At 37.2% G+C, this 26,681-nt stretch overlaps 1 protein-coding gene across 1 annotated transcript; it reads right to left on the bottom strand.

Moving 5' to 3' along the window:
- Positions 1-781: 781 nt before the first annotated feature.
- LOC146001486 (transmembrane protein 231) lies at positions 782-23,719 on the bottom strand. The gene is made up of 5 exons (XM_083138856.1): positions 23,562-23,719; positions 21,268-21,434; positions 15,553-15,681; positions 3,759-3,984; positions 782-1,622 (listed from the first exon to the last, which is right to left on the bottom strand). Exons 1-5 carry the CDS (start codon positions 23,698-23,700, stop codon positions 1,354-1,356), a joined length of 930 nt encoding a protein of 309 aa, XP_082994982.1. The 5' UTR covers positions 23,701-23,719; the 3' UTR covers positions 782-1,353.
- Positions 23,720-26,681: the final 2,962 nt, after the last annotated feature.

Here is a 26,681-nt window from a genome sequence, read left to right as displayed (position 1 = left end):
GTGCATAAAGTAGCCACAGCGTGGGACATCAGAATCAGCTGAGCACTAATAGAGGGTGCGGCAGAAATAATGATATTAAAAATTACGCCACCAGAATCTCCTGACAGCAAAATTCATGTGTCCTTGTGTGCAGCAGTGCATAGCCTTTAGTAGCCACGGAGCGTTGGTCGAGTAAGCATCGTGCGTTCACAGTGGAATGTTACTTTAAGAATAATAATTCTGTCACTATATCGCAATGTAGATTCAGGTGCCAGTTCAACATTGGGAGAAATTGAAAAGTGCCAAACCCAATGGACAATTCTGAATTGCGTAAGGAAAAGCCCAAGCTATCCACGAACCATGCAAACTTTGGAAGCTGTGGGGAGGGGTCAGGAAAGCTTTGATGCATAGTCCCAAGCATTCAGTTGATCAACATGCAGAGGTTTGTTTGAGGGAGAATGGTGCCCACTTCAGAGACATTATTTCTAGTTGTAGGCATCACATGAAATGTATTTTCCAGTCATGTAAGTATTTTCATTGTTATTACATCGTCTCAATATTTCTGCCGCATCCTGTATTTACACATTAGTTGCAAATACTGATATAGTGTAGTGTTTTCCCAAGGAAACAGAGTTAAATTCAAAACAAATTGGTCAAATAGTATAAAGAAACCTTTCAGCTCCACATCTCCATCGTAAAATTATTACCTGAAAAGCTGAATTTTCAGACTAACAGGTAACAACGAAGGTATGTAATGAATGAAATAATAAAGCTCAAGTTTTTATTTCCTACAAATCCTGTATTTATTTTGACTAGAAAAAGTGGTCATTGTCAAAAGTGTAAAAAAGTTTAAAAAATATAAAGCATTATAATTCTAAATAAATAAATGCACATGGTTTTATGTCTCTTAGTAACAGGCACAACTAGTTTCTTCATTGTGGCAATGTGATAGCAGTTGCAAATACCAATTATACTGTAGATAGTAAAAGTTATGCCAACACACAGAACATTTTCATCCTGATTTCATTTATTCAATGGCATCTGCTTATTCATTTTCATGTATGATTCCTTTGTTACGGTCACAAGTGATATGCACCAGTTTGAAATTATGGATGGATGATGATCAGATAAAACTGACAAAGGGACACCCACGTTCGCACCAACTCCAACGTGGGACCCTTAGTGAAAAAATTCAGTCCAGCACTCAACATATTTGTCACTGAGGTGGCTACTGAAGACTAATTTCACATGAACACTGTCTTCACATATAGTTTATGTAATTTTACAATAATCATATTCAGTCATAATCATGTTCTTCCTATTGTTGCATGTTCAATTAATACATATTAACATTGACTGACAAGACTGAACATATCAGTGGTACACCTTTTTCCAAGGGATTTCTCGTACACTTGTTATCAGTTGATTCTTGAAAACGTATGATTTAATCTTGCGAAATATGTAGACAAAAACCACTAAGACAGACAAATACTGAATCCACGCCCACTTCATTACTTGCCAGAAGCCTGGTGTATAGGTCACGGTATGCTCAGGATAGTGAATGGTTGCGCTGACTATAAATGGAGAATCTGCTGCTCTTCCAGTTGTCCAATATGAGTACACATTCGACAGATATGTAGAGACTGTAAAAAAGAAGTTTAAGGTTTGCTTGTTAGCTTTAAACGTCAACATTACATCTTAATTTCATCATGCAGGAAAATGAACAATGCATATTTTTCAATTATAGTAAAAATATCATTTTAATATTAAAGAACTATAAGTATAACGAAGAGAAATTTGCCACTGTTATGGAATCAATAAAATAATCCTAAAATCCTGTTGCCAGTGTAAATGGCTAGGAATGTGGGTGCAGGTTGCTTCCCATAATACATCCGGTTGCCTCCATCTCCTTGCATAGGAATTCCACAGGAAACGGTGGAACTGACTACGATATAAGCTAAGAGCCTTCCATTTTAACGGTATACACAGTGTTTCAAAATGATGTGAACGATTTCAACCTGTTTTATTTTATTCATAAATTGTCAAAATAAGATAACTTCAAACATATGTAATCTAGTTATCCAAGTTTAAGTGCCAATAACTATCGCGAATTTAACTCACAAATGTGAGCACCCTTCGTTACTCTGCACACGCCACTACGGTAATCTAGCTCCATCCAGACACGTTTCAGGATGTTCTCATCAATAATTTGCACCGCAGCGCTAATGCGGTGGATTCAACAGAGTTCTTTGCTGATGGATCTTTATGAAATTGTGTACGGAACTGACATTGCATGCTCACAACCGACCTACTCTTGCAAAATACTTTCTCCTCACCACTGGCAGCCATTTTACGATTGGCCAGCCTGGCATCTGGCGGAATTTATTCCCAAAAAAACTTAAAGATGTGTTTGAATGTACTTCATGGGATATTCGATTGGTGATTATGTTGTATTGCTCGTGGAACTTGGTTTATCATTCAGATGATTTTGAAACACCCTGTATTGACAGGATTTAATGAAAGCAAAAGTCCTGCACCAGAATCACAGATGATGGTCAAATTCATGATTGCTTTTCAGTACAGGATGTAAGTTCTTCGATTTTTTTTAAAGTCCACTTTATGCACATAAAGGCTAACCAGGACTGGACCTACAGTTTAAAGTGGAATCTTAACCACCATGTGCCTCCACATGATATCAAATCCAGGACCCCCTTCATCACAAGACGACAACATTACCACTGCACCATTAGGGAGGTCTATATTTTTCAGTAAGTGTCTACAGAAAATAACTCCCATCTGTATCTGAAATACCCATTCATATTCAATTCATGAACACCCAGCCACTTTTCAATTCTTAACCATTTATCCTCTTGTCTAATATCAAAGCACCTAAAAGTTAAAATACTGAGCGTTCTGAGTAGAACTATAATAAAAGAAAAGTGTATTCTTGGAAAAGTTCTAATTCCAATGAGAGACAGTAAAGTGAAGTCTCAAATTTATACATTCAGCACATTTTGATACACGACATGCAAAGCCAAAGGCAAGATGAAACATGAAAAAACTTTGCTCAAACGATGCTGGTGTAAATTAACATTATACATTCCTACATCGGTCATGTTTACGAGAGGAGGCAACATTCGACATTACTGGGAAAGTAAAGACATAAGTGGATACATATTAGGGGACTGAAAATCTGTAAACGGTTCTCAATATGTGGGTTAAGGTTGAATGCTGATTGGAAATAATAGCTCAAGTTGAAGATAGGCATTAGACCAAGTAAACTGTGGTATGTTGAGAATGTATAATTATTTTTATTTAAAAGTAAGCAGTACATCCTGTATAAGAAACATCATTTTCTGCCTGCAATATCATACTGATGTCAAATGGTCCCTTACAATAAAAGTTAAACATATATTATGAAAATTCTTTTCAAATTCTTCATGTTACTGCAGCATTAATTTTATGAACTAGGATATGTGTACAAAAATTTTGCTCTTTCATGAATATAATGTCTTGATGTTTCTACTGAGAATATAGAAAAGGCAACTTGAGCAGGACAGAGGGTAAAAAAAAAGCAACATATACATAATAATAATAAAAAAAATTCTCACAACTGTAAATAGTTACAATTTTCAATCATCAGTACTGGTAGCGAGTGGGAATAGGTCGAGTGTCAGTATCAGCTTTGGGTAAATAAATAAATAATAAAAAAACAGCAGCTTTGATATCAAAACCATACTACATATCAATCTGATATATTTGAAGAGGGAACCACTTACCATTTCTTGATGCATACTCCTTCAAAATCTCCTGAAAATTCAGAGCGTCAGCAAAAATACTTTGCGTGTCAAATATTGGTTCATTGTAACGAGCATCTCTTCCTCGAGTAGAAAGTGGTTGTTTCTGAACCAGTTTCAAATCTCCTATGACATCTAAGCGAGCTCCGGGTAAACATGAATCATACTGTATGACTGCCAGACTTTCCATGTGGAATGTTGACATTCTCTATTGGAAAAATATTTGTTTAATAGGTGAATCAAAATTAACATGTGTGTGTAAGGCACTATTTAACACTGCACAAATACTCAATTGTTTCTCTATCTTCATACATTTTACCAAGGTTACTTAGGCAGACAAATATAATAAGAAAATACTTGTTTTCTCCATGTTAAGAGCAGGGTTGGCATTTTTTAAACAAAAGCATTTAAAATATCATCTTTCAAACATGTTTAAATACTTTCCAAAATCAAAAACTTATATCCTCTGAATGTCCACATTACTCGTGATCATCAGATAGTTTCTGTAATGACAAAAAATTACTATTTGAATACCATAAAGCTTGAATAAATTCAATATTCATATGAATATATATAATTTAGTCAGGCAGTATATTGTATTCCTCCCACAATGGTTGCATAAAAAAAACATATCCCTTTTAATTGGATACTGAGCATCCTGCACCATTTGTTTGCAGCATATATATTTAAATGGAAGTTACCAGTCACTGCAGGCCTTAACTCTCAAAAGCTTTAAAAAATACATGATAGTTATAACAACAACAACCATAAAATAAAAAATAAAAATTTCATTCAACATGTATATTGATTCAAATTCATTCATTGATAATATTAGGAATCCGGGCATTCCGCATGGTCCACAAAATACAATGCAACACTTTAAGAGTCTAAATACTATGGAAATGATACAAAATGTAATAATTTTTAATCTGGTGTTGCCAAAATAGATATAAATATTACAGGATAGCTATTTTAAAATTTTGATCAGAGTTGAGCTGAGGAAATTATACAAAGTGATCATTGAAATTACTTTATATCAACATTGTACAGAAAAAGTTAATTTCAAAATTAAATAACAGCTATTTCAATATTCCAATTTGTATTTCTATGGATATTTTAAATCAAACAAAAGTGGTGGATTGATATAGTATAATTGCAATAGAATACTTATACAATATATTAATATCCTGAACTTTTACTATTAGTGGAAATTGTTAAAGGAATCAACAATGATATTGGTTGAATATGCTAATGCATATTTCTGGTTATCTCCATGATTTTGGGACACTTGCATTGATTTTTCATGTTTACGGAACCCTATCATGTTATATATCATTGTAAAGCTTAAATCCTGCAGTTTCTGAATATGGCAACAGTATTCCATTCAAGATAACGACACTAGTGTGAAATGTGGTTGAAATAAGTTCATCACAGAATGAAGGAACGTTCTGATTTCTATGGTGCTTTGGATGAAAGAAAACATAAGGAAAAAGAAAACAACAATTAAAATGTATTACTGGCCAAATAATAATATATATATATGGAGTGTGTAACTTCCTTAATTGAAGAAATCTTGTGCTGCTAACTGCTAGTTTGAAGGTCCTGAATGTCCCTTGTATAAATGTTACATTAGTCAAGGAAAAAAGTAAAGAAGGAATGAGCAAAACCACATATAAAAGATAGAAGGCCACTTCACATGATTTTTCACGTTCTAATGTAATGTTCTGTAACACCAAGAAAAACAGTGCAACTCTGGCGGAATTCGAGCCTGCACCTTCAGTCACATGGGATGCATATGAGCAGTACTTGTAGGGCAAGAAATAATACAAAATAACTTCCTGAGCACTGCATTTCCATAATGTAATTTTGATCTCGCTTTCTACTATTACAGAATAAATAAGGTGGTTAGAGAGAGAAAGCTTTGGGATGCTAAACACAGTGGAGGGAGAAGGGTTGGAGACATTGTTTACACACGAGGATATTCTCCTCTTGGTCCACATAGCAACAGGTGACTCATTGAATAGGTGATGTTATTCACTCTTGATCAGCATAGCAACAGGTTTACAACTTATAACTAAGAAAGCCATTTCTTGAAACTGGATTGTACTGCGTATTATATATGAGATTGTAACGTGCAAGTTTCCGCAAGTTCATGACTTTCTGTAAACTTGGATTTGGGTGCGGTTTTCAACAGGAAGCACTCAAAGCGCTGTGGATTGATCTTATCTCGCCTGTCTTCAGTCCACGTGCACTTGCTACCCTTTGGTGAAGTAAGGTCAGAAACAACAGGAAAGCTGCGGTTACTGAGAAGGTTTATTTTCCTGTAGTTTACGGTTATTACAAGCATAAGAAAACAGTTTTCTTATGCTTGTAATAACCGTAAACTACAGGAAAATAATTCTATCATGCAAGCAATGCGTACATACAAGAAAAACTACTGAGAAGGTTTCTAGGAACCAGATACGATCAGTTACTCCACATGCGGAGAGCCCCACATGTGAGGACACCACATGCGAACGACCGATGACACGATGCAAGGACAGTCAGTCCTCTGTCCATGTCTCCCTGACCTTCTGCACTTCCTGACAACGACACGAGGCAACAGACATAACCTTGCCTAAGGTTGTTTCGGCCACACCCGAAGTATATAAGCCCTAGTCACAAGACTAGAAGTGCGGTAGTCGACCAGCAGATCGGAATTGCGGCCGGAGGCGCTGTCCAGTCTCCGACCTAAGATGGCTATCCACCCAGCCAAGTCCAGGCTGTCTTCAGGCACTTAGAAGATGGACACGGATCTTCACTTCAAGTTTACTAAGTATCGCTAATCTACCCTTCTTTCATTTTCAGCTCCCTTCCTCTAACACATAGGTTGGGATATTCTTCATATATCAGCCACACCTGCTATCTATAATAAACCTTGTTATTGTTAATCATTACTCATGCGCCTAATTGTGTCTACACCCTACAGGTTTCCCTATTTAGGATTAAGACTCTACCTACATAATAATGTATTCTCTTTCAGCTCTACGCCCAGACATCTGAGTTACATAACCCCTAACGGTAGTGCTTGGGGCAAGGCCCCCGATACCGTTACAGTTGGTGGAGGTGCGTTTTTCTCTGTTTTCCAACGGAGGACCGATCTCAGTACCCTGGGCTAGGAAACCATCGGAGTTCGTTCAGATATCGAACTCAGTCCCTTACTAATATTTTTTTTCCCCCCTTAGGAACTTCCAGCAAATGCTGTGTTGAATATATGAAATCCCCTTTATTCCCCTGTTTTGTCTTGTTTTCCTCTTGAGTATTGTTTTATTTTATGCAGCGTTTTATATTGTATGTTGTCTGAATTTACGAAGGCAAAAAATTTCTTTGTTCTTGAAGCTGAAAAGCTGCTTGCTTGCTTGCTAATGCTTATGTTGCGGTAGGAAATGCTTATCTCCTTCCTCACCACTCGCTCTTGGTATACAGGAAGTGCCCGCTGATAGCGCCACTTCGAGAGCATCGCGTAGCTCGTTATTTTTCTCTAATAGGTTACCACCCATTTCCTTCGCTCGAATGTTCCGCATGATAACCCTCCCATTCTAAGAGCGATATCCCACTCCCTGCCAACACCCTTCCGGTCGAGTGGCGAAGAACGCCAACTCCTTTCAGAACTCCGGGCAGTTCATCTCTGATTATGTTCCTCTTCAGAAGCATCATGTGCGGCTGAGTATCCTCCAGCCCCACCCTTCTGGGATGGTGGTTTTTCTTGGTTTTATACCATTTCTTTTTTTTTTCTTCTTTTTTTTGACAAGTGTTAGTCTACGGTTCTTTCTTTTTCCCGAGCTGCCGAGGGAAATTTCTTACACCAGCTTTCTTTTATTTTAAAGATCCTTATTTAACGTATATTATTGTACTGAGTTATTTACATACTTATGTTAATCATGAGAGTCAGAAGTTATTTCACTTCTTCCTCGTAGGGATTTGGCTTCAGGATTTTCTTTTTATCCTTGTCCTTGCCTTGCTCCATATTTCCTATTGAGTATAGTTCGATTATTTGTTACTTTTCCTGGTTATTTCTCGGTTACTCCGTGCTTCAGCTGGGCCCTGGAGACGGAATTTGTACGAGTTGTTGAGCGTACGTTTTTCTCTATTGTAAAACGGTTCTGATTGGAACAGTCCATGCCGGTTGAGGCCCGGTGGTGTGCTGTGCAATCCTTGTTCGGCTGCGGAGTCACTTTGTCCGCGGTTAGGTTACTCTTTTTCTGCGCAGTGTAGAGAGAAGTCATTCTTTTCCTCCTACCTTCTTGTTTACGGGAGTTTAGTCCTCTCTTATATTGGTAGTGTTTATGGAATTTACCGTATTCCTCGATGTTACGCACATTAATAAAATGTGTATCACAGACTAGTGGTCTTGCTGTTGACAGTGGACGTGCCATGTCATTGGCAAATTTTACTGTCAGGATGTCGCCCCTTTCCCCTTGGGATTTTTTTTGGTTTTGTGTCAGGTGATCCTCATGCAGTCTACTGCTGATAACTTGATTTTGGGGTATTTAGTCTTTTTGGTCCGCCCGGTTAAGGCCCGGTCAGCGCACCTTGATTTCCCCTTTTGTTAGCCGTCGATATTTTTTTTGTGACACTTGCGTAATTTCTGCATCATACTTTTGCAACAAACGTGCCGGTTAGGGCCCGGTGGCGTATCGTCGTCGCTAAATGGTTGTACTTTCCCGATACTGGTTGGAAAGATCTTATTCTGCCTATTTATGGCTGTCTTCTTCACTTTACATGCCTTAGCCAGGAAGCATGCTATTTTTCTTCTTGATTACTTGATACGTCGGTGTTTCCGACTGTAGGAACTTACGTACCCATAAAATGCTCCCTTATTTACATGTTTACTTACACTTATTTACATATTAACGTTATTGTAACATTTAAAACATTTCATACATCCCAAACGTCGTTTATGTTGTAATTGAACGTACCCTTGTTGTTGGTACCCTGTACGGACGATTTCATTGCCCTCAAGTTGGCATCAAGTCATTTTGCTATTTTTGCAATTTTCTTTACTAAGCTGGTGAAAGACAAATCTCTCTCTTCCTCTTCCTTCTAATGTGCCTGTATGGTTAAATATTGCCCGACATTTTTTTCGAAACATTGATTGATTCGACGCGTTACTTGTGTTGTACTTGTAACTGTTATTTTCCACATACTCGGTCGATTAGATGACCCAATTTTCTATGTTCACTGATAGAAGTGCACAAATTATGAAACACGCTAGGGCAATATTTATGAAATAATTTTAAGTTCCTTATATAATTACTTGTATGTGTCTATTTTTAGCATTTGACCCAGTTAAAATGTACTCTTTCATTTTCTTGCCCAAATTCTGTGTATTTACTCGCGGCCAGCATTTAATCTTTCACACTGCGAGGTATGAATCTTTGGTCACCCTGTGTGTGGTCAGTGTGTGTCATTTTTCTTAAGAGTTTACGTATTCTTTCACTTCGGTTTTATAGTAACACATCCTAGTGTTACTTCGGCAGTTATTAACTGCAGTGATTTTTTAAAACCGAAAGTGTGTTTTAAAAGCGGTTATAGGGCTTTTTCTAGGGATTCTTGTGCACGTAATGCCGTAGAAACGGCGGTGTTTCCTGCATATTGTGATGCAGAGGATTTTTTTTTCGTTATTTTGTGGTTAAGAAGTACTCCGATCAATGTTGTTGCAACTTTTATAGGTATACCTTGTGGCTCAGGGAGCCGTAGTTGGGCATTTGAGGGAAAATCGCCCTGTTCTCGTTGCCTAGAGATGGCAATAGTGTTAGTGCATGTACCGTGTGCATGTTGTGTGCAATTGGGAGCAATTTCTGTGTGTGCCGCCAGGACGGCCACGTTTAAACGTCATTACTGTTTTGTTGAGTAGAGTACCGCTGATAAGCAGCATATTTAAGGCATTCATAGAGGAATGCGTAATTATTTTACCTTGCAGGCACCTAAGTTGGCCTGTCGTGCACATTTGGGTTAATTAAGTGTTATTGATGTGTGAGTCGACACATGAGTTTTATGTACAAGACAGTACATTTTTTTAGGTCGCTATTATGAGAGCGGCGGTTCGAATCCCGTGCCATTGTTTTATGGCCATTTTGTCGCTTAATTGGATTAAGCAGAGTTTTTGATTTAGATGATCATGCATGATTGGCTATTGTTGAATAGTATTTTGGTTACTGTACTCAGTTTTGGTACAATGTAGTGTCTCGGGTTGTTATATTCACCCATGTGTGTTTTTAAGCTTCCTTAACGGAATTTGGCCTACGAGGCAGTTTTGTGCCATGGTACAAGTTGTACCTGTTGATTCATGATGTGTTAATCCGCCACTGATTTTGTGTTTACGATATCTGATCTGATTTCGTTGGTTATTCTTCGAACACTTTTCAATCACATGCTGACTATTTCCTTCTGTTTTGGGCAAGTATCTTATATTATGTAATTCTTGTACACTCTTTCTAACACTACATTTATTACGGCCGACACGATTACTGATATGGGTTTTACGGTTTTTCAACCCTTTTTATGACTAGCATCCTATACTAGGGGACTTGCTGACCACAGCTGACGGTGTCGTTTCCGTTTATCTTAGGTAAAAGGGATTTTACTATATTCTTCTATAGTATGGTGCCTTAGATTATCTCCCTTCAGTTACTTATAGGATTAGAACTTAGAACCACCCTGAGCATAACCCCAAGTGACGTCACAGCCCTTGGATTTTTCTATATTCCTAAGTCTTGCATGTCATTGCAGTTCGAATGAGAAAGTTTTGATTCTGAGCTTATGTTAAATGGCATAACTGGATTAAATAGGTAATTCGATGTGTCAATACACATCCGTTTCTTGCAGCCTACGTAGTAGATGTTCTCCTTTCCGAATTTCAGGCTCCTTTCTTGAAATCCTTAAGTGTTGAAACTTGTTCATTTTTCGCTGAATAGCCCTGTATATGAGTCAGGAGGAACGCGCAGTTAGCTAATTTTTCCAACCCGGATCCATATGTTTCTCGACTCCCAGCAGCGGCCGAGCTTATCTTATCTGCTTCCGGCAAGAGCCGTGAAGACTTTCCAGATTCAGCGCTTTAATACATGACACCAAAATATACACATTATGTCTCCTTTTTACACCTTACATTTAATACTTACACTACACATATGGTTTCTCCGAACTTGAGTTCCATTTAATATATACACACTTGTACGTTTGTCTTACTCCTTTTGGGTCAAGGTCCATAGTCATCTTCCATATATCTGTCTAGAATTGACCTCTTAATAACTTCTACTCCCTTGAGAGATATGTACACCCTCGGGAATTGATGTGTAGTCTTCATGTCCCTTTTGTACGCGAACCCCCCCTTCCTTTTTTGGGTTCTTTACACTCTTTTTATTTACACATGCGTTGAGTTCCAAGCTACTATGAAGTACTTTCAATTGTTTATGTGAATTACTGCGAATTCCTCTCTCCCATACATACTCAACATGAGAGATCGTTCTCCATGTGTTTTTGTCCTTATATGGTATTAAGCCTATTCGGTTACCTTACAAGCCGCTGTTACTGTTTTCATTTCCCTTTTCTTACTTTCTTTTCTTGATTGACATCATTATACAATGTGCCAGTATCCATTTTCACTTTTAACGAGCATATACTTTTGGAACGCTGGTCGTTCAATTAGGATGATCGAGTCACACTTGTATTTTCCTTCTGGTGTACACTTTGTGTACGAGCCGCACTGCACCACGGCACAGGTATAGCAGCGGTAATGGACGCAAACATTTGACACGGGCCCTGTCAGACTCAGAACATCGCATAGTTGCATTCGTCTTTCTCGCCGTTTTTTCCCCCCGTGGTTAGGCTCGGATCTTTCATTTTTGACGGTACCTGAGTACCAGTCTTTTTATACGCTCGTATCGACCTCTACTTTTCTTGAAGTTACATACTGATCTTTTAGGTGATATGCGGACTCCTTCCTTCTCCTTGTATTTCACGGTTCGTTTACCTCGTAACGCCGCTGTAGCGTTGTGTTTTGTTCTCGTTATTTACTTTCATTGTATGATGATCCTGGCACCTGGATCCCCCTTTTGTGCCAGCCCTGGCTGTTGGCTTAGAGCCACAGATTTTTCGATTGGGATTAGATTTTTTTTTAATTACCTGTCATGGGAATGTATTTACGGACGCTATTCAAAGTGAACTTTTGTTGTTCATTATATGCGTCCAGGTCTCGACGTTGCCCTCGTCGTTTTCTTTTCATGGATTGTTCAAGCCCTGACTTTTGCACCCTTCCGGACGAACGCCTCTGGGCATCACCTGTTGTACATCTATGTCGATCTTGTTTTTATTGCTGCATACGCCATACCCCTCTACTGAACGTTCGCTTGCGTTTTTGGCATTGCTGATGTACCTTTGGATTTTTTTTCTGGACGGTTCTACATGGCTGTGTTTTTGCCCTTTCATGGATTGTGGTGTTTTTATTACCTTGCCCCATTCCAGTTCGTTTTATTTTCCCTTACTTTGGCTTTCCCCCTATTTCCTGCTTGCAATTGGGGGCAATTGCAACCTTGGGTCGGGGAGAGTAAAGGGAAGATTAGGAAGTAAACAGGAAGTAGCCATTCTCGGATGTCTAGTGACGTAGTAACTGATTGTGACGTCATATCAGGACCACCACGTTTTATCAAAGCTTGACTGCAAGCAACCTAGTTCTTCCTTCTTGCATCTGGGTCAATGTGTTTTCCTACTATCTATTATCTAAGTCAGTGTTTACCTTACTATTGTGTGTTAAGTACTTGAGTACTTTTATTACTAATTGAATAATGGTTATTAATAGTGTTTAGAAGTTATGGTCCTTGTTTTAGAAATACTAGTTATGTTACTTACCGTTCATTCACTGAATGAAGATATCAAGACATTCATTATTTAATGAGTTATCAAGACATTAATTATTTCATTAATGAGGATGATAGAATAAAATATAGTCGCGAATGAAGAAGTAATTACTCGATGCAGATAGTTTCTTCATCAATTTTTGGACATAGTATAGTTCTGTTGCTTTTACAAAGGTCTCAATTGGAGACAGTTTGCTTGAGAAGCATTCAACTTAGTAACCTACCTCAACTTATTATTTAGAATTTAAATAAAGAGAAAGGATTTAGAGTTTAGATCAAGTGAATTGGTGAACTAATAGAGTAACCAAGCCAATGAAAATGACTTTAAGTGGAAATAAATAACGATGTCATCTTGTCTTATTTTAGTCACGTCTTATTTACAGGAAAATAGATTAATTGCGAATATATTTAAATGATAAGATAGGATAAGCTTAGAATAAGTGTAATATTTCCCCTTGTTTCGTTATATTATTTTATGTGATTAATTAATATGCCTTCACACTTTTAGTATTCATGTACATGGTTGAATATGCGAGATAACTTGTCAGTACATTAATGCTTGTTATATGTTTGTAGATTTCCTATTTCTTGCACTAAATGGATGGATGCTGCTGACGTTTCCCTTCTCTACTCCTTGGTTTGTGTTTCCCAATTGGATTCAACTCTTCCTTATTCTGGATTAATGGTGGTAGGACAAACTTTCCTTATTTTTAAATTGCTCAGAAGCCATGAAATTCGAGGATACGTTAATCTAGTTGTTTTAATTTCAGCATTCATGATAATTTCAACAATCAATGCAATTTATTGGACTCTAAAACGTCCAAAATTAACGAAGACAAATTGTGAACTTTAACATGAACTATCACATTTCAGACCAATTGTTCTGATTTAGGAAAAAAATCAACTTTTGCAGTTGTACTGCAGTTTCCTTGCTGTGTTGAACTTCACAAAAATCTTCACGAGACGTTAATTGAAATAATATATACAAAATATTGACTGCTGATTTTTCGACAATTGAATTGTCACATTTTGATATGAAGGTTGACAACTTCTCACATCTGGAATTTATTGGTCTAGCTATTATTGCTGACAACAGATAACAAGAAAATATCTTGTAATTACTCCAGTACACTCACGAGCAAAACTTCTGAATTCAGCTTGAATTGCATTTGTTCGTCACTGTACTTCAGTACACTTGAGTACATTAATATTTCCATTTTCAGGATTACCATCTATTATCAATCGGTATTATGATGTAATTCTCTTATCCTTACAGAAACTATTCCCTTGGTGTCCATGTGTGTCTTTGGTTCTATTGATTTCACCTGCATCCTAACACTGTATTGTTTGCAAATTTTATGTAAACGAAAAGTCAAGTTTAAAACGTAATCCAAAGGACTCATATCTCCGTATTATGAATTAACAATGTGAAGTAACGAAAACATGAACATTTTTAGCAAAAGTGAAAAGCAGAACAAAGTGTGCAAGTCTACAACAATTGTGTAATCTACGCAACTACAACCATGATGTAAACTATTTTCTGATATATGGAGAAATCTCTTTAGCTTACTTAGGGTTACCCACTAACAATTGCTAATACACCTTAAACTCATTTCCTTTAGTTACTACTTGAATAGGTTAGTGTCTCTTACCCCCATACCTGACCTCACGATACTTCTAGCTACTCTAACGATATAGTGCCAATATCATCATGTGATCTTCTTCAACGCTATAGCCTGCTACTTCTCTATAACCTTATGGACTTCGTCTTGGAAGTTAGTTTCGTCGATGGATGCTATAGCTCGATTTCTTCTCTCAAGCCTGATTGATTTTTGGGGAAGCTGTTCATTGTCTTCTGCTTAGATGGAGGCCATCTAAGATAAGGCGGGGAGTATGTAACGTGCAAGTTTCCGCACGTTCATGACTTTCTGTAAACTTGGATTTGGGTGCGGTTTTCAACAGGAAGCACTCAAAGCGCTGTGGATTGATCTTATCTCGCCTGTCTTCAGTCCACGTGCACTTGCTACCCTTTGGTGAAGTAAGGTCAGAAACAACAGGAAAGCTGCGGTTACTGAGAAGGTTTCTAGGAACCAGATACGATCAGTTACTCCACGTGCGGAGAGCCCCACATGTGAGGACACCACATGCGAACGACCGATGACACGATGCAAGGACAGTCAGTCCTCTGTCCATGTCTAGCTGACCTTCTGCACTTCCTGACAACGACACGAGGCAACAGACATAACCTTGCCTAAGGTTGTTTCGGCCACACCCGAAGTATATAAGCCCTAGTCACAAGACTAGAAGTGCGGTAGTCGACCAGCAGATCGGAATTGCGGCCGGAGGCGCTGTCCAGTCTCCGACCTAAGATGGCTATCCACCCAGCCAAGTCCAGGCTGTCTTCAGGCACTTAGAAGATGGACACGGATCTTCACTTCAAGTTTACTAAGTATCGCTAATCTACCCTTCTTTCATTTTCAGCTCCCTTCCTCTAACACATAGGTTGGGATATTCTTCATATATCAGCCACACCTGCTATCTATAATAAACCTTGTTATTGTTAATCATTACTCATGCGCCTAATTGTGTCTACACCCTACAGGTTTCCCTATTTAGGATTAAGACTCTACCTACATAATAATGTATTCTCTTTCAGCTCTACGCCCAGACATCTGAGTTACATAACCCCTAACGGTAGTGCTTGGGGCAAGGCCCCCGATATTTTTGTAACTTTTACCCATCAAAAACCAGGGTGCACATAATACACGTGTAAATACGGTAACATCAGATAGCTTGAAATTTTAAAATTAGTACAGTACGGGGACCGAGAAGGAATGAGTGAAAGAGAAAAATATAAAAACAATTCTATAAATTACACTTACATGGAGTTTGTAGTCAAATAAAAGAAACAGCTTGACGGAATGAACCACCTCTGTTTGCTCTAATAACTGATTAAGTTGCACATGCAGTACATCCTTTTTGCCATCTCTATTCAGATCATCTTCTTTAACCTGTCGGAGATATACAATAAATTAATCCTGATGAACACTTTTATTTCAATGCAAAATAGAAGAAGCAAAAAGTTTTATGCAGCAAACTTTGGAGTTTTACTTATGAAGTTTTCATGTACATGTAAACTTATGGGACATTGAATTTTCGCAATGCGCGAAATGTGAAAAAAAGATTCAATTTTGAACATTCTGCAAGTAACTACACCCCCAATGATAAAATATGGATGAGTTTTATTCGCGAAGTAATGCGAAATGTGTGCTTTTCCACGAAATGAACGCTTTTTCGCGAAATAACCGTGAAATATCATCAAATTAAGTAGAAAACACGCAAAAACCGGCAATCGAGGTTGCGCGGGCAAACTGTCGATTTGTAACGAAACGTTTGCCTAAAGTTTCCTACCACTTGCAGCTGAAGAACGTTTTATCTTCGATCACATCAGGAAGACGTTGCAAATTGGGATTTCCCATGCACATAATCTCAGTTCAAAAACTTCGTTCCCTGTCAAGCTGCATTCCTTTCTTCCCCCGAATGTCTACTCAACTTCCAGTTTCATTGAACTTGCTAGCTGTAGCAGCGATAAGATTAGTCTGTTCCCGCACATCAAGGGAAACAATGGTATCATTGGTATTCAGTCATGAATGAATTTTGTTTATCATCATGTGATTTTTAACATGTGTTTGTGTATGTGCAGTAGTGATTATTTTATTTGTTGGACAGCAAGGATATCCTTTAAATACATACAATGAATAAATCACTTGAGATATGCAATTTAGAAATGAAGTGATTTTGTGTTGATGTTTTCTTTTTGGTTGAACAGCTAAGTACTTGTGCATGTGTACAGTATATAAAAATGAAGTAGTTTATCAATTTATAGCTCTTTTGATTGATTGATTGATTTAGTTTATTTTACTTCGCGTTTTGTGCCTCTTGGCTAATTTGCGAAGATGGGGATGAGTGATGAAATGATGAATGGACATTCACAAACAACCAAGCCCGACCAGGATTCGAACCCGGGACCCTTGGCGTTGCAGCACGATGTGCTAACCACTCGGCCACAGGTTCAGGCTTATAGCTCTTTTGTATGTTGTTTCCTCTCATAATGAAAAAGTGTTTGCCAACTATTTTTTTTCCACCGCTGGTATATACTGCTGATCTAACATTTTATTTACCGCTCTCCTCAGTTTTTATTTACCACAAATTTGTCTCCCTACTTATGAGGTATATTCTTTCGTATTTCTAAAAATTAAAAATACAAAATTATTTATTACTTACGTAAAATGAGTATATATATTGTACACCGACAACGTTTCGGGAACAACTGTTCCCTTCTTCAGGTCCTATATATCAGCTATATATATTGCCATATGAATGGCTGACATATAGGACCTGAAGAAGGGAACGGTGGTTCCCGAAACATTGTTGGTGTACAATATAAATACTCATTTTACGTAAGTAATAAATAATTTTGTATTTTTAATTTTTAGAAATACGAAAGAATATATATAAAAGTGAGTAAGTTGCACAAACCTGAAGTATGGAAACTTATGAGGTTACATCATTGTATAATCATTTAACCTGATGCAAGCTTTGTAGGCAAAACTAAAACTTTTAATTTGTAGTGAAAATAAAAGTTTTTATGATAGTAACGAGCTATATGAAACATCAGGAACCATTCAGTCTTTTACAGGAAAGTGTAGGCAAAGTTTGAATGATTGATATCTTGGTCTGGCTCATGGATAACCTTACCATTACCAGCAACAACTGCAATTTATATTTATTGGGGTAGCTTTACCAACAAAATTATTATAGCACATAACATGCTTCCAGAATTCTGTCCTTTAATATCTTATCCATTTAACATATATATTTCTGAATTAGGGATGGCCAAATCTGGATATTGGATAATTTTCTATCCGAATTTCAAGTACCCAAATTATCTGAAATGTACGGATATCCGAATGCGTGCATTATCCAGACATTTTTACTGTTCATTCATTTTATGGGCTATCTACATGTTCCTTTATTCGTCATTTTCATATTTCACTGTATGAATTTTTTACAAAATCTTCATCAATTTCTTCTATCTGGATATTTAGATTATCCGATTGAATCTGTAATGGATATTGTATAATTTGAAATATGGATAGCCACCTCTGAATAGTGACAAAGTGTGCATATATTGAATATCTGTAATGTATTCATGGTTGGGTGCTGCAAATGCAATTAAAGTACAAAATCTGTAATCTACTTCAAAGCAATTTTTTTAGTTTTCTCACATAATGAAATGGAAATCATATTCCTGTGACACGTGGCTATTCTTTTTTTTCTTAAAAAAAAAGAAACACCAACAATGTTTTTAAACGTCTTGCATTGAATTGATGCACTGCTGGGTTTTAATATTGGTTCTTCGTTCTCCATGCACATCTGAAAATTTGATATATTTTCACTTCTACTAAACAGTATAGTAATAAATGGCTTCTTACTGTGTGTTAACTGCATGATTAATTGTAAATTCTTGAAAAAAAATATTTGGAAAATTACTATTTTTAAGCATCTCACATCGTAGCCATGAAGTATAAGGTGCTAGGGTTTAAGCTACGGGACATGCGCTCCATTCAAACCTCCTGGAGAAAGTGTAGCAACTTATCTCCTGAGATTTCAGTCGTGAAGAAATTGGGGAGCTACGAGTAAGTAGCATAACCCTGTCATGGAAACCTACAACGACTATGGGTTTGTCGTGTTGACCTCACATCACCCCGGAACTGGTTGGAAGATCACCCACCTCTGCTGAGGCATATGGGTGTGAGGCCAGCAATCAACAGGTAGACCTCGGCCCTTACAGGCTGTTGCGCCACAGTTTATTATTTATTTACTATTTTTAAGCACACTACAAACTGGATAAACTATGTTTGGATTACTTACAGTAATAATAATAATACCATCTGAATGTGGGCATCACTGAGCATGAAGCACATGATTTTTTAAAACAAATATTTGGGTTGGAAGCAATATGGCTTTTATTCCTCACATAATTCAAATTCACGCTGTTGTTACATTTTTGTTTCTGAACAAGATGAATAACTTGAACAAGGTTAAAAGGTACAGAATTCCTGGGCATTACCTGCTCAAACACATTGAAGAGTCTCTTTCATTTTAATTTATTATTTTGCAAGCATTCATACGTCTATATTTTAAAATTACTGTAAAACTTCTCAATAACGGACAGACCTGGGAAGAAAATAAATGTCCGCTATTCACAAAAAAGTGTAGGATGTTACACAATAGGATAAGCATATTACAGTACGTACTTTACGAACATAATGTGTCTTTTTTTCCCTACATTCAAGGAACAAAATACTGTACTACATATGGTGAATTTAAATTTACTAAAGTATCCCTCATACATTACAAATTTCAAAAAAGAAAATACAGTACACGTAGTGTAATCCTTTGTTAAATTACTGCATTCAAAATGCTCTTTAATTTTCAATAGGCTATTTCTTGCAAGACCCACAAAAAGATTTTAATTTCCAGTTCACAATTTAAGGATGTCACTTTTGTTTCTTAAAAATGTCACTGATCTGTGTTTATCCAACAGCAAACCGAACGGCAATGTCTCGAACACTAAGTTTCTCTTTCTCGTAGACGTTGATGACTTCTACTTTCTCCTGACCAACTTTAAGTCGTTTGCGATTCTGCAACATCGTAGCAGAAGTAACACACACTTCTTAAGATAACCACAAAGAATACTGTCTACTGCCTGCACTTTTAAAAAGAAATACGTTCGGTGTAACATGAAAAAATGCACGCTAGTTCGAAATACTGGCCATTGTTGTGCCGAATTCCAGGAATTGTGACCGTTTTCCTTCAGGCTGTCCATTATTGAGAAGCAATATTGCCATTAAACCCCACGTATTTCTGCCGGGGAATTTAAAAATGGCCGTAATTTAGAGGTGTCCGTCAGGAGAAGTTTTACTGTATGTCTAAGATCCTTCTTCCCATCATTGAGATACTTAAAATTGCTATGTGGAAATACAAGAAATTCCAAAATTAAGGAGTTTCATTTACATAGGAATCAACATATCAGTTTTTATTTTATAAAGAACAGATTACTTGATTTAAAATAGACAAAATAGGATGGTCATAAGAGTGGACCTGTCCCAATAAAGACTTTTGAAAATTTCAGTCTTTTGATGAATTATGTTACTACCTGCAACACTAAAAATTATACCTATTAAGAATTCATCATATACCAGTAACACACATCAAAGATATTTTCTATTACAACAATGCAAGCAAATCTATTTATAATCTACACTAAAATTGGTAACAGTTCCGTATGGGCACAACATCTCTCACTCGTTTACTTCGGCATTTTTAACATTCGTACTTAGTAACAGTTCCATAAGGGCACAACATCTCTCACACGTTTATTTCGGCAGTTTTAACATTTGTACTTATGTATTCTGCATTGCGAAAGATTCTTGAAGGTTGCCTTTTGCTTTTTTAACTAAAATAATTTCAAGAGTCGTACGAAAAACCAGACGAGATAGAATCAGGAACACTAAAATCAGGAAACAGCTACAAGTAGAATCAATTGAACAGATAGTAGAGAGAAGAACACTGGGCTGATATGGCCACGTCATGAGAATGGGAGAAGAAAGAAAACCAAAACAAGTAATGGAAGCGAGACTAGAAGGAGGAAGAGGAAGACCTCGGATAGAATGGGAGCAATACCTGTCAGAGATGGTTACTAAAAGAGGAAAGGCACTAATGGAAGTTAAGAGAATGGCACAGGATAGGAAGACTTCTGGAAGATGGCTGAAGGACACCGATGCCTAACAGCGCGAAGGGGAAGAAGAAGTAAGTAAGTAAGTAATTAATTTCAATTTTTCACATTAACAGTAATTATTGTTCTTGCTTTTTTCGCTTGCGTAACACATAATATGGCAGGCTCCGCTCGAGTCGCATTGTGCATCATCAGTGGGTATGCAGTGTTTCCAACCTTCTTCACCGAAAAATACCTACTATGCACAGATTTTTTTTTTGTAATTTTAACTATGCTTGCCTAACCCAACCCAACCTAACCGGAAATGGTTTGTGGGGCTATCTGTGAATGGTATGCGGGGCTACCCCACAATCCATAGATGGATAGCCCCACGAACCATTTCCGGTAAGGTTAGGCAAGCATAGTCAAAAAAAATGTTTGCATCCTAGACCCAAAACACCAAAAACAACGGTGTGGTTGGAAACACTGACAGGGAGTTACATCATCAAACGTACAGGAAGCAAATGAAAGCAACATCTATTGTGAGTCTGAGAGATATTTTTCTTCAAAAACACATGAATTCCTGGTCACATAGATTCCACGACGAAATAAAACATCTCCATGAACTTTCAAGATGCTACAGAAACTCATTTCCGTAAGTAGTTTCTTCTGTAAAAATAAAGAAATATGTTATGCCCTTATGTTACCCTAAAATTATTCAGGGACACGGTGTGCATATAATGAACATGTGTATTGTGCAAACACACAGAGACACAAACACAATGTCAGCATCAAATACAATATCCACAATACTTACCTTGATTTCAGGACATCTTACAAATTTCTTCATCAGTTCATTGAGGTTGGGAAAACTGCTACACACTATAGGCTGCTCAGGTCTGTCTGTCTCCACAAGAAATACAAATTCATACTTAAAGTGAACATCTGGTTGCTCCAAGCATGTGTCAACATGAATCCAAAAACCTGCAAAAAGTCATACATTTACTAATTTAATGTTGAGAAAAAATGAATTGAAGAAATATACTCTTGGAATATTATTTTACATGGCTTTTCTACCACTTTTGGTTAAACACAACAATAAGGAATTCAGTGATGATACATGAAATTGATGAAGAGACACTTTCAAGAGAAAAACACATCCCAAATGCTTAATGTAGTTTCTGTGAAGAACTTAAGGTAGGTATGCATTTTGCCCCCTTTATTGTGTTTAATAAGTAAATAAATTGAATGTGCAAGATATGCAGTATATTAAATCAAAAAGTTTTCTTTTGCAGCATATGATGAAAATTCAAAACAATGGTTTGTAATATATTAATGTAATGAAATTCATTCCTTGCAAGGAAAGTTGCCAGCCTCCCCAGTGAGTGGTCAACGTCACATACTACGAAACCAGAAATCCAGAGGTTTGAACCCTTCTCAGGCATCGATGCATCATTGTGTTTGTCCCAACACTAATTCCATCATTTCATCCTTATGCTCATGATTAAATCTACAAGTAGAAAAGGGACATAAAATAACCAAGATGGACTAGAATATGTATTAAATTAAATTAAAGATTTCAAGTGCTATTTACGATATGATGCTCACACCACTGTTGAATGCAATAGGAACAAGTAAATTCAACAATATTTAGGGGTGACAAGGAGGAAAACCTCACGTACAAAAACAAACAAAAAAAAAAAGGAAAACAATGCAATCCAAGGAAGTATTTTTCTCTCTTCAAATGCTTTATTGTTTTAAACACACAGCTAGCACAATGGTTCCAATTAATGTATGATTTTTACAAAAATTATCATGAAACGTGTTTATGCACATGAATGGAATTCATAGAATATGTATGTGTATCACAATGGTATCGGAATTATACTGTATACTCGGAACCTGAGCCACAAGGTAAGTAATCATTAGGGGACAGATTTTAAGGTGCAGAACCTTTCCAAAAATATAGTTGTTTTCATATTGATCGTTTGAGATATGTATTTTACGACATGAAACCAAGTAAAATAAACACACTTTGTTGCACCTTTTCGTGAGATTAGCACATTTATCTGGTTTTTACCCACTCTTTGATGCTTCAGCACCCATTCCCTTCCTTTTCTTTAATGTTTTGTTACAAAATTGGACAGAAAAATAAGGCTGTGACTATTTTCACCAGGTGGTGAGAACAGCATGTAGGGCTATTTTCCCGGCGTGACTCGATCCCGTACCTTACCCGACGTCACACTACAATATATTCCTGATATTACTACCCTAAAATTTAACTATGTTTCCTAACCTAACCTAACCACGTGCCAATGGTTCGTGGGGCTAGCCATAATTCAGGAATTTCTATACGTGAGCGCCAAATTTTAAGTGCAGATTCGTGATTAGGAGACCCAAATTAATAAGTATCCGAAATTTCACACAAATTGGAGAAATTCCCTGTATTGTTAAATTATACCAAAAATAATAATAAAAAAAACACAGTGGGTATTCGATCGGTGTGGTCAATGCTACTTTTACAAGAAACGGGCAACACTTTACTATACCGGAGACGGATTTCTTCAAATTTACAGGAGAAAGTACTTACGCAAATCATTTTCTGTATTGTTGATGTTCGGGAATGTAGTTTTGATCCATTTTAATGCGAATGCATGTGGTTTTCTACGAAAATCTATTTCCGATGCGCTTTTTGCTGCTGCCGCCATGATGTTGTCCGTATATGCTAAATTGAACGAAAGGAGTGCTAATGGAACCTAACCTAACAGGCCTAACCTAACCTAGTAGGCATACCTCGTCCCCGTGATGGTTCGTGAATTTTTGGGCTAACGTCAATGGTTTTTGGGGCTACCCGTGGATGGTTTGTGGGAAATAAGGAACAACAGTAAGTACTCGTTAATGTAAGAAATAGACATTATTTTCGTTATAAATTCATTATCTCACCTAAAGAAATGTTCCGCAATGCAGAAGAGTACGTTACCAATGTAAAGAAAATTGCGAACTAAATCATTGATAGGTGTCTCCGGTATAGTAAAGTAGTACCCAGGAAACGTATTGTTTACTTTCGTACAAGGATTTTGCTAGTGGAAAATTAATTAGTAAACTACATACCATGACTTCTGTATGCTATGAGAAGTGGTGGAATAACAGTTAATATAACTGAAAGTATAATAAATACTGTAGCTTTAGAACACAAAGTAGCTTTATATTTATATAAAACGCTGTGGGAATACACTTGGTATACCGCCATATTCAAACACTTAAAACAAACAAAAGAATGGTGAACAAGAAGCGTCAGTGTTGATAACACGTACTGTGAATTGATGCAGTACATGACAAGAACTAACCGTTTCGCAAAGATTTGTAACTTGTATGTATCAGAGAGCGTGAATACTTTTAGTACAAAATCAACACAGTATTGGGAGATATTAACATTCTTGAACTTGTTTATGTATCTCAAATCTCTCTCAATGACCAAGGTCATGACAACGACAGTGGCGTACTGGAGACTGTATCACAGTGTAGAAAGTATGCCATGGTAAATGTTTCAACGGAGAGAGTAAAATGTCCCCTCGGAAAAATACCCCTCAGAAAAACTCAAGGGGAACCTATGGTAGAAAGTCCGGTAGCACGAAGTATACGGATATTTAATAAATAAATAAATATCTATAATTTGAAGGTGGAACGAAATACCATAGGTTTACGTATGATGGCAGAATGTCGAGGGGTACAAAGTGCACTGGTGTAGAACGTCTCCCTAGTGATAAACACGCCCTATCTAAAATTTGATGGGGAGGGACGAAATACCACTGGTCTCCTATTGAAGAATGTCCGGGGGGCTCTGGTGTAAAACGCCCCCTACTGATAAACACATCTAAAATTAAAGGGGGGGGGGAGAAAATACCATGGCTTACGAATGGAAGAATGTCATGGTGGACAAAGTACGTAAAACGTCCCCCTACTAATAGACAAGTGTGTGAGGGGGGAGATATACCATGAGTATAGAGAATTTGAATTTTTGGGGGAATATATATACAATAATTAAGGCCCATTGTGTTTCATCCCCCTGTATTTAGTGAGGGTTGCGCTGAAGTGGTATCATAAAGTCCGAGTTGAAGGGGTTGAGGGGCTTCATTATCATGCCATCGCAAATTAGCCAAAAGTGGCACAAAAAGCGAAGTAAAACAAAGCAAATCAATCAATCAATCAACGAATGCCCCTTCGTGTAAAGGGGTACATGTTTTATAAACAAGTGACCGCGTCGATTCGAAGATATAAATCTTCATCAGAAGAGTATATGACTGACCTTCCTTCATTTCGAATTTTTCAAATGGAGTTTTCCGAAATACTGCTACAATACTGCTACAATTCCTTGACTTGTTCCAATTTGGGGGGTACAATATACTCCTGTACCTCACCGATTATTTTTATAACTTTGTCAGAGGGTGTTCGGAAAACTGTACTTAAAACTATATATTAAGAGATTTTTTGAAAATAGAGATGGTACTGAGACAAGAAAAGTCTCAAATTTGGAGAAGAGACTGAAATAAATCTCTGCAATACCAAAACGAGAGGATACTTGATGTCTGAGACGATCTCGTTCGAAACTTTGGCATCACATTTGAATAATTTACTTAAAACAAATTTAAATTGCAATGGGTCTTATTCAGACATACCAAGCATGGGCGTATATATAGTTTACGTAAGGAGGGGGGTTCAACTTTTGGTATGATTAGGGTTGCTATAATATATAAGTGAAAATCCGGGACACAGCTGACCTGAAGCGTGTTTGGGAGCGGGGGGGGGGGGCTTTGCCGACAAAGTTGTGTGTATGTACATATCCATTATCATATTCTTTACACTTCTTAAAAAGAAACAGAAATCTATTTCGAAGTATAGCTATAATTGACATAGGCGTGCGCAGACCCTCTGATTAGGGGGACAAAATCTTGATGAAAGTTCAGTCTGGATTGAAAAACCTCATTTTATCTCACTCTTTTAGTTTCATTGCATTGAGGGTGTGTGTGTATATAATATTATATATATATAGCTATATTATACATATTATTTAAATACATTACATAATCAATTCATCCTCCCCATACATCAACAGCAAAAATGATACTAAATTGTCTCTGAAATGTACACGCACCTTTACTTCCGAACAATTGATTGAGTGATCTGTTTTATTTTACTTGCCTTTTTCTACCACTTTTGGCTAATTTGCGAAGATGGGAATGGGTGATGATATGATGAAATTGATGAATGGACACTCACAAACATCCATGCCCAGACCAGGATTCAAACCCTGGAACCCTGGTATCGTAGCGCGATGTGCTAACCACTCCGCCTCCGAACAATTGTTCCTTCATCTAAGACAAAACTGTTTAGCAGCAACAATCTGAAGTTCTTAGTTGTTATTATTTCTCTCTCTCTCTCTCTCTCTCTCTCTCTCTCTCTCTTTCTAGTAAATTATAATGGAGTACAGAAAAGAAGGAAAATGCAAACAAGAAAATTTTCTGATCCAAATTTTTGCAAACTGAAAACAATATTGATTTAATAGGGCACAAAAAATTCCATGGGGCGCCATGGCATTCTCTTTACATTTTTTTCATTTAGATTGTTTGGCGCCGAGGGCCAACTCCCGGTAAAATTTTAAATTGAGTGGGCAATTACCCCTCTGTGCCCCACTGCAGATTCTCTTGGCCGTCTGGAAGAAATAATGCAAGAAAGACGTAAAAACTAATACCATCTTGAGTGTTTTTTTGTCCTGCTACTCGTAGATTCGGCTAGGCTTGCTTTCTTTTACTTAAATGTTTGCCCCCGTCCCAGAAATAATTTCCGTCCACTTGAAAATACAATATCGTTTAATAACGGCAATAAGATTCCTCTACACTAAATTTCTAGGTGAAAGTATAATATAGGGGCATCTGGAAGGGGGACAAAGATGGCCACAATTCCCCCTTAGAAAACAAATGTCACTCTAAAAGTATATATTTCACACGTATAATTTGATGTCAGTTAAAGTAATTTACATTAATTATTATAATGGGGACGCGAGAATGTGATAATTTCAAATTCAAGTGATGTTTTTTGAGGGAGCAACACTATTATCGGGATAATATGCCCTATGTAAAAATACCTGGCTTGTCCCTCCGTGGTAAAAAAATCTGCGGACGTCCATGATTAGGGGCCGCAATTTTTTTTTAATATCTCGTTTAGAATACTGAC

This window comes from Lepisma saccharinum, chromosome 17, assembly GCF_977018435.1.
Source record: "Lepisma saccharinum chromosome 17, izLepSacc3.1, whole genome shotgun sequence".
In the NCBI taxonomy this organism is placed as follows: domain Eukaryota; kingdom Metazoa; phylum Arthropoda; class Insecta; order Zygentoma; family Lepismatidae; genus Lepisma; species Lepisma saccharinum.
The sequence above is the reverse complement of the archived record's forward strand: the minus strand, read 5'-3'. Positions and strand labels throughout refer to the sequence as shown.